The sequence below is a fragment of the Chenopodium album genome, chromosome 13, assembly GCF_948465745.1.
Source record: "Chenopodium album chromosome 13, dcCheAlbu1.1, whole genome shotgun sequence".
In the NCBI taxonomy this organism is placed as follows: Eukaryota; Viridiplantae; Streptophyta; class Magnoliopsida; order Caryophyllales; family Amaranthaceae; genus Chenopodium; species Chenopodium album.
This window is the reverse complement of record NC_137846.1, coordinates 45,588,921-45,598,071: the sequence shown is the minus strand read 5'-3', so window position 1 is coordinate 45,598,071 and position 9,151 is coordinate 45,588,921. Positions and strand designations below refer to the sequence as shown.

Here is a 9,151-nt window from a genome sequence, read left to right as displayed (position 1 = left end):
TAGGTTCAGTTAACTCAGTTTTTACAACCCTACAACTAATGTAAAGATTAGTATGAAGTAATGATATTGATTTATTCAGTCACACAACATAAATGATAGTTTTTTACAATCATAAATTTTTTTTTTATATATTTCTATTGTCAGTTTTCAAATTTATCATGATTTTAATACTGTTAATCCCTTACTTTTGGTATACAAGTTAATGTTCCAACCACTAAGCTATTAGTAAGTTTGAGCAATATAGTTCACTTTGTATTCTATTTAAATAAATTTTAACTAACTTTTTTAAAAAAAAAAAAAAAAATAAAAAGAAAGAAAGAAAGAAATTTTGGTAGGGCACTCCCGTTATATACCCACCATAATTTAAATACAAAATTTATAGAACATTTCCCAATAAACAATGATCATTATGTCACAAATAAATACATTACACTGACAATTAAATAACATATGCATATGTTCTTTTTCATTCTTTTTTAGCATAAATATGTTATTTTATTTTAGGTATATGTTCATTATATTTTAACATTATATTATTTTCACTATAACTAAATATAGGTTCATTATTCTTTTAAAAAGGTTCTTTTCGTCTTTTTTTTTTTTTTTTTTTTACCAAACGATGTGCATCGTACAGACGACTGTAAACTGTAATAACCACACACTATGTTTTACCTCTAATCCTCTAATAAATGGTAGGAGTACAAAATTACGCCTTTTAATTACAACTACGCAAAATAAAACTTGTACTTGTTGAACAAAATCAAAAGGTATTACCAAAAATCCATAAATTATAAAACCCTGGGTTTAAAATTTGTCATCATCAAAAACAATGAGCGGAGTAAGCCGAGGTTTACGTCAATGGGGATTGCGCCACCACTTTCAATACTCTTCCACCACCACTCGTCTCCGCCGCCACCTATACTCCTCCTTCTGCTCCTCCTCCTCTTCTTCTTTTCCGAGGAGAGAGAAAAAACACAAGGTTATTGTCATCTCCGGCCCCACCGGCGCCGGTAAATCTCGCCTCGCTTTCGAGCTTGCTAAGCGCATTAATGGTGAAATTATCACTGCTGACTCTGTTCAGGTTTTTTTTTTCTATCTCAATTTAATTGATTTTGTTTTTGCTAATTGTTGTTTGAAGAAGTTTATTAACTAGAATATTTCAATTTCTTGGGATTTGTTTATAAATTTTATGTAATTGTTCTTAATTTTGTGTTACTGTGTCATTTTAATATTGTGTGAGTGAAGTTATAGTGCGAAATACATTACTTATCATATAGACTAAGGGGGTGTTCGGCAAAATATAGCCGTGAAGGTAGCTGTAGCTGTTAGCTGTGTAGGCAGCTGTTAGCTGTGAAGATAAATAATTTAGATATGAGTGTTCGGTAAAGTAGTGGTTGACTAGCTGTTACATATAAAAACTATAGATTAAATTTTCAACAGCTACTTGAAAAGCTACCTCTAATTTCAAAAGCTAATGTTTCTAACTTTTCACAAAAGCTACCTCCACCACTAAAAGCTACCCTAACCACTACTTTGCCAAACACTCACATTTTTTGTTGAGTAGTGGTTTGACTTGGTCAAACCACTAAAAGCTACCTAAAAGCTACTCAAAAGCTAACGCCGAACACGCCCTAAACTCATTCCATTATTTTTATTATGTGATTTGTACTGTGATATTGTGATATGGTCGATATTCAACAAAGTTTAATAGAAGAATTTTATTCATTCCGTCTCAATTTGATAGGCCACATTTTGTTAGAGGTCAATTCATTTGACCTTTTATAACTAGTATTGATAATATAGAATTGTTGAGAACAAACATGTTATTATCATGGAAAAATTGGCCACAACGCCCTAAAGTATGGCTTAGGCACGAGGACCCTGTACTATGCGTAGTAGCCAAAACACCAACAATTATGGTGTTAGGTGTGACGTGTGCTTTAAATGAAGATGTCCGGCCACTTATTTCATTGGAGAAGGTGAATCCATGGGTGCGAAGTAGATGGAAGACTACATAACTGTTCTAGAAAGTGAAGATTCACCTCTTCTTGGTGTAATAAGTTGCCGGAAATTTTCATTTATGGTATGCATTGCACCTAATATCATAGTTGGTGGTGTTTTGGCTACTATGCAAAGTTCAGGGTGCTCAGTGCACCTAAGCCATACTTCAAGGTGTTGTGGCCAATTTTGCCTAGTATTATTTGTTTTTAAAGTAAGAGTTTTATGGGAAAATATATACTTTGTATGATTTAATTTGTTTGCTATGAAAGGTTTGTTTTATCATTTTAAAAAAAAAAAGTTAAGTGGGATGGACCAATGGAGAGAGTAGTATATGTTAATGTCTATTTTGAAACGGAGGAAGTGCCACTTAAATTGATTATAGCTAATTATGCTTTACTACAAAATTTTCCGGATTCGAAATTTAGCTGTAGAGTTAATTGTCCCCAATCACTCCCCATCAGTATTTTGCCATATTTGGTATTGCTACTTTCCTGAATATAATGATGGTATAATCATGTTCTTATCTCTGGAGGCAAGTTGCTCTGAGTTCCCTTATCTTTTACTTTTGTTGCATATGACATCTTTTTGCTGTTGATCACTTAATGATGTGTTAATTTTAATTAGTTTTCTTCTGATGATTTTCTCCATTTTTCCCTTATTTTTGCATGATACAGGTCTATCAAGGTCTTGATGTTGGGTCTGCAAAACCTTCACCTAGTGAGCGAAAGGTGCCTTTGATTTGTTTGTTACAAACAAATTAGTTGTTGGCAATATTGACATGCTTTCATAAGATGATTTTGTGTTTAACATAATTAAGCAAATGTGTTAGAACATATTTTATCTTTATCACATAGTAGTTTTTGAATTATTTTTTTTCCGTCCTTGTCCTGATTAGGCATTGTAGGTCTGTAGGAACCCTTTGGTAAGCAGTTGATTTCGTTACTTCTTTCAACAGCCATTTTTCACTCTTTTTTTTTAATCAATTTTGTTTAATTATTTTTCAGGAGGTACCTCACCATTTGTTGGACATGTTGCACCCAGCTGAAGGTAGAAATGAGAGCTACATACTATATCTGCTTAATGAGTGACTGCTAACCTAACCTAATGCAGAAGCCTGTAAAAGTGTAAATCAAATCAATTTTGACAAAAATCATTTTTTGTGAGGAACAAAACTTCTCTAAAATTTTGAGCTATTGGATGAATAGTCTTTTAACATGCATATGTGCCTACACTGGATAAAAATGAATCAAAGTGCATGTAATTAAGTATATGCAAATGATTGATCCTTCTGATTGTAAAATACAATGGCCAATTTATGTTGCTTTGTATCTTCATTTTAATTCTTGTACCTCCCATATTTGTAGAATATTCTGTTGGTCGATTTTATGATGATGCAAGGCAAGCAACAAGAGATGTCCTTAACAAGGGCCATGTTCCTATAATTACTGGAGGAACTGGTTTGTATTTGCGTTGGTATGTTTCTACAATTTCTATTTTTTGTTTGGATGAGCTTTAAAAGTTCATTTTGCATTAAGTTTGCTGTCACACAAAAGACAAGATGCATAGTATCTCATGGATCATATTAGCTATACTTGTTTTCTACAGTTGGGTAATGCAACGTGGAACCTTGAATGTGAACTATAAGTTTCCTCTATAGATATTGCATTCTCTAATATTATTTTAAGGTTTCAACCAAAAGCTGAATGTGGTATTTGGTTCAGTTGAGCATACCCTGGGTAATTGTAAGAGGATGGGTTCATTATAGAGATGTCACGAATTGTTTTTCAAATGCTAGGTTCATCTATGGCAAACCTGATGTTCCAATAGCATCGCCCAATGTTACTTCCCAAGTGTATGCAGAGCTTGAAAATTATAAATATAATGGGGATTGGGATGCAGCTGTAAAGTTGGTGCTTGAAGCGGGAGATCCGAACGCCCCGTCTTTACCAACAAACAATTGGTATCGCCTACAGCGTAGCCTTGAGATTATTAAGGTTTAATATTTTCATTGTCATTTTATTATCTGGCTGACAATCAAAGTACTTCCTCTAATTTCATTTCCATTTATATTGTAATGCCAAGTGTGATTTGAGCCATAAAGAAGATAAACTAAGTTAGATAAATCACCTTTTCACTTGTTATAGATAAAGAATTAGAGCGAATCATACTGCAAGGTTTTGTTATTGACTTTATGGTGCGTTGTTCTTTTCTAAATTTTTTCGAACCTTGAAAAAGCTATATTCTCCACTAATAATTTTTATGTTGTATTAAATCATAACCTGGCTAATTAGGTCAAGCTGCCAGGCTAATTAGCCAGGTCATTGGCTGGTTTAGCTAATTTTCTGGAAACATAGGAAAGTGCACATGCCTTAACTGAGATCCTATGCTCTTAAAAATCCTCTATTTTCTATAATTCTCCTAACCTCTGAACTAGGTTACTAATTCTCTATCAATGAGTCTTCTGATAATATTCTGATTTCATTTAAGTTATATTGGAAGCCTTCCTGAGTATTTTAAGGATTGTCATGGTTTCATGTTGTAGGAAAAGGAGCATATAAACCTGCCTGATTTCTCCATGCTTTCTCCTATTTCCACTTTTTTATATTTCCTGTCCGTTTTTGGTAGGGTAGCTCTATACTAACTAAGCAGTTGATAAAAAATTAAATAAATAAATAAATAAATAAATTATTAAATGAATGTTCTTTTACCTGGCAGTCTAGTGGATCGCCTCCATCAGCCTTCCAAATGCCATATGATTCCTACAAAGAGAAACTCAATTTAGCTGCAACGGATGATTGTCAAAACATGGATGGAATGCAAGGGGGGCAATTAAAAGAGCTAGAATATGATTTCATTTGCCTTTTCCTTTCAGGCCCCCGACTAAATTTGTATAGATCAATTGATTTGCGATGTGAAGAGATGCTTTCAGGTATGGTTTTTCTTGTTGTTTTGTTATGTTCTTCATTACAAAACCAAGTAGCACAGTGTTAAATCAAATATTTTTATTCTACACTAGAGCATTACCTGTTCACAACCTAAATCCCCATTCGGCCGCTCCTACCCACAAAATTAATAAATGGATGCATCTCAATGTTCCAAATAGTCTTGCAGGTGTATGCGTATGTTGATAATCATAGTTTTCGTATGTGATTTATGTGTGTCATTTCAAGTTTTGTATTTGCTTTCTATCTGATGACGTGACTATACTCGTTAGTTCCACTTGTAAGCTGTATACTGCATCTGATTGCAGGTAGTGATGGGATTCTAGCAGAGGCCAAATGGCTTCTAGACATAGGTCTTCTTCCCAATTCAAGTCCTGCTACCCGAGCAATTGGTTATCGACAGGTGTAATTTGAATTAGCTCTACCTACCAATATTATCCTGCATTTATCAGTTCTGATTATAGAGGCATAACTGCTCATACGAATATGGGAGGTGCATGTTGATATGTGATAAATTATACTTCCTCCATTCCCCTAATATCGCAACATGGGGAGGGAACAAGGATTTTAAGAAGAGGAGAGAGATAGAGAGGAATAAAGATACGGAGTAGGGATCCATGTGATGCGGAGAGAGAAAGAATAAAAACAAATGCAAATAGGAAAATGTTGAATATTTGTGAAACTTCCTAAAATGGTAATTGTTGCTATATTTGTGAAACGGAGGAAGTATTTACCTTCATATATGATTTGCACTAATAGTCTAAATGAGGCACTTCTTGTGTATGCTTATCTCATCCAAGTTATTGAGACATACTTTGTACTTAGTAATTCTCAGTAATGTGTTCAAATGGGACATACTAGTTACGGCAGTGAATCTGTTTGCCGGCACAGATTTGTATAACCTCACCTTAAAATTTGGTTATGTCCTTAAACATGAATCATCTTCTCAAGAGTAAAAGGGGTGTTTGGAGCAATTGAAAATTAACTGCTCAAAAAAGGAGTTGACAAAATTGGTAATTAGCAAAATCAGTTGAAAGGATTGGATTAATGACAACTCTAAGATTTTTGTTTGTGTACATTTTGCTCCATGTTGATTTTCTATGTAATAAAATTGAGACTCATCCTGTCAGCTATTATTCAGGGCATGGAGTATCTCTTGGAATGCAGAAAACAAGATGGTCAGAGCTCTGCAAAGGAATTTTTTTCCTTTCTTTTTGAATTTCAGAAGGTGTCCAGGTTTGTACAGAACCCCAGGATGGAAGATTGCTCCTTGCTATTTATATATTGATAAGTGATAACTGCCTTTATTGCATTTGGGGAGGATAAGGTTGTATCAAAAAGGCTATTGTTTGAGTTGTAGAAAATCAAGGAATTAGAAAAATTTATGACAAAGAAGAAATTTCATAGTAGAAGTCGAAATAAATTCTGTTATGATAGGAGTTTATAAAAGAAAAGAATTCTGAAAAAAAAAAAATTAAAAATTGTATGCCAATGTTATGGAGATTAGTATGAATGATAAAAATGAGGAAGATGAAAAGGCTAGATGATAGAGTAAAGAAATCTAAAGGAGAAGTCACTCCAAGTTCACCTATTAAAATAGCTAAGGACTCAGTATGTATAATTAGAACAATAACAAAGGGTTTAAAAAGATAAAAGCTATAAAATTAGTCTCAATGTTAAGTCATTGTATCAGTGTAATGAGGCTCTATCTAGGGCTTGTAAGGATTACTCCCTCTGTCCCAAAATAAAGGTCCACTTAACTACTGATGCAGATATTATAGGTGCATGTGACTAGAACAATTTTCCTTTTTAACATATTTACCCCTGTCAAAGGCATATATTATTACTCCAATCAATCAGTTTTTCAAGGGGAATATATAGAAATTCCTGTAGGCATAGCTTTATTGCCTTGAGATATAATTTTGAAGTTTTTTCAGGAACATCTCTGAAGTGCTTAATGTGGAACTTTATTTAGGTATGGCTGGAGTAACTTGTTGTAATTTATAAATGTTTTTATAGCTCCACCATGGCAACACTCTAGACTCTAAGTGGCCTCTGTCTCGTCCTCAACCAGCTATAAATTACTTAAAGTTTTATTTCTTTCCTTCACATTTTCTTACCTACTACCTATTAAGGATTTGCATCTCTGCCACCTGTTGTATTGGGGTGTGTAGGAAAAGGTGGACATTCTTACATAGTATTTTCTATGCCAAGTGCATTGTGTGATATCTTCTACTCAAATAAATGAAATAAGGAGTCTTCTTTGAATGTATTCCATGCTCCAAGACCGATGTGGATATGTGCTTAACGTTTTGTTTTAAACCCTTCTTTTTCATCTACTGAGGCATCCTGAGCTCGATCACAATCATAACAAATAGGGTTGTGGCCAAGCTGTTGATGGCAGAACAGTCTATCCTGTTCAAGCATCATAACATAAGTCTTTAACCCTTTATATCTATCTGTAATATATTCAAACGTTGGAACATTGCCTTGTTCTTTAGATACTTGGCTTCTCTAGGCACTCTGTCTATGTAATTCCGAGTTTAGTAATTCAATGTATGACCATCTTTGTTTTGTTTTAAAAAAAGTTGCATCTCTAACTAGGGGTCCAATACCATCTAATAAAATGAGCGATATTGAATGGCTGAATGAAATACAACTTTGCTAGTTTGTTATGTTTTGAGTGATTTTAAATTTTATTCTGGCTCCATAAAACCTCTTTAAACGACCTTTTGTTCCAAGTTAAATTATGACATTTGCATTTTGACGTAGACACTTTTACATGGGAATGCTTTATTGATTCATCTCATCTACACAACATATAAATCTGCTTTTCTAATTTCTGTTTGCCTTGCTTTGCTACTTGTTGAACTAACTGGACTAAATGTCAGAACATTACATTTCAAATTATGATTTGAAAAACTCTGTATCACGGTGTTTACACTGCAATGCATCCCTATTTTTTATCTTATTTCAAATATTAACCAGAGAACGCCTTAAAAATATTCAGGAATTTTGCAAAAAGACAAATGATATGGTTCCGTAATGATCCTATTTATCATTGGCTTGATGCTTCTCAACCCTTGGTATGTCATCTATTACATGTGCACCATAATCTTTGATTGATTAGATACGTAAGTGTGTGCCATAAGCTTTAATACAAATATTCGTAATGCAGGAGAAGCTTCTGGACTTCATTCATGATGCGTATCATGATCAGAGTTCTACTTTAACTGTACCAGAATGGCTATGGATAAAGAAAGATGCACCCAACCGTCAAGAACAGAAAGAATATAAAACTTATATGACCAAAAATAGGTACAATTTTTATAGCAAGAAAAAAATTTATCATTGAATGCTTCTATGACTACTTAGCTCTGTATTTTGTTTGTATTTGAAGGCATTTTGTTAAACCCGAAGATTGTGCTGATATTCTGGCATGGATAAGAACTGAAGGTAATATAGCAGGAACGCTTCCTACTAGCCGCTGCAGCACACTATAGAGGAATTATCATTTAGGAAGAATCATAGTGCCTTGCAAGAATTACTGTCAAGTGTTCGATTCCTGTCTCACGCTTGTGCCTCCTTGACTGATCTACTTAACAGAACATTTTTGTTTATACAATACGGCTACATCTGTTCGCGCTACAAAGCTTTGATGAGTGTCTATTTTTCCCACTCTTTCTGTCTTTCACCTATTCTGGTGAAAATCAGTAACACAAGCAATTGAATGTCGTCATGTACTCTTAATCCCTTATACCATTTTTTTTTGTTCATTTTAGTTATGTAATAAAATACTACGTATGTAGGTTTTTACCAAATTTGTATAACTGGAAGGAAATTTGCAATGGCAAAATTGCCAAAATAAACAACCGAATTCCTTCTATATGGCTTTCTAAATTAAACGTGATGCAGCTTCACTTTCATTAAAACAATTTGACCACACTTGTATGTTATTAACATTGAAAATATTAAAATTACAACTTGAAAGTAAATACTAGTATGTCTTTAGGTGGGAATGATAGGGAATAGTGATTTTCTACTTTCTCTCTCTCTCTCTTTTTGTGTATTGCATTCCGAATTGCGTACTCGTATGATAGAAAATAGATACGGAGTTTACTACTAACTACTCTGTACTGTAAAAAGGAAAGTTATGTACTTTCTCTGTCCTTAATAAATGATATAGTCAAATGTTGTACAGATGTTAA

At 33.7% G+C, this 9,151-nt stretch overlaps 1 protein-coding gene across 2 annotated transcripts; it reads left to right on the top strand.

Annotated features, from left to right (window-relative positions):
- Positions 1-657: 657 nt before the first annotated feature.
- On the top strand, positions 658-8,827 carry LOC145574811 (tRNA dimethylallyltransferase 9-like). 2 transcript variants are annotated; one of them, XR_014098186.1, is made up of 11 exons: positions 658-1,081; positions 2,676-2,729; positions 3,006-3,048; positions 3,366-3,474; positions 3,797-3,995; positions 4,717-4,930; positions 5,252-5,346; positions 6,085-6,179; positions 6,881-6,918; positions 7,954-8,029; positions 8,122-8,256. XR_014098186.1 is itself a non-coding variant. In XM_081632673.1 (11 exons), exons 1-11 carry the CDS (start codon positions 830-832, stop codon positions 8,444-8,446), a joined length of 1,380 nt encoding a protein of 459 aa, XP_081488799.1. In that variant the 5' UTR covers positions 807-829; the 3' UTR covers positions 8,447-8,827. The 2 variants fall into 2 exon arrangements, 1 of the variants encoding a protein (XP_081488799.1); XM_081632673.1 differs by lacking the exon at positions 6,881-6,918 and adding an exon at positions 8,344-8,827 and having other exon boundaries at positions 807-1,081; positions 8,122-8,261.
- The last annotated feature ends 324 nt before the right edge of the window (positions 8,828-9,151 follow it).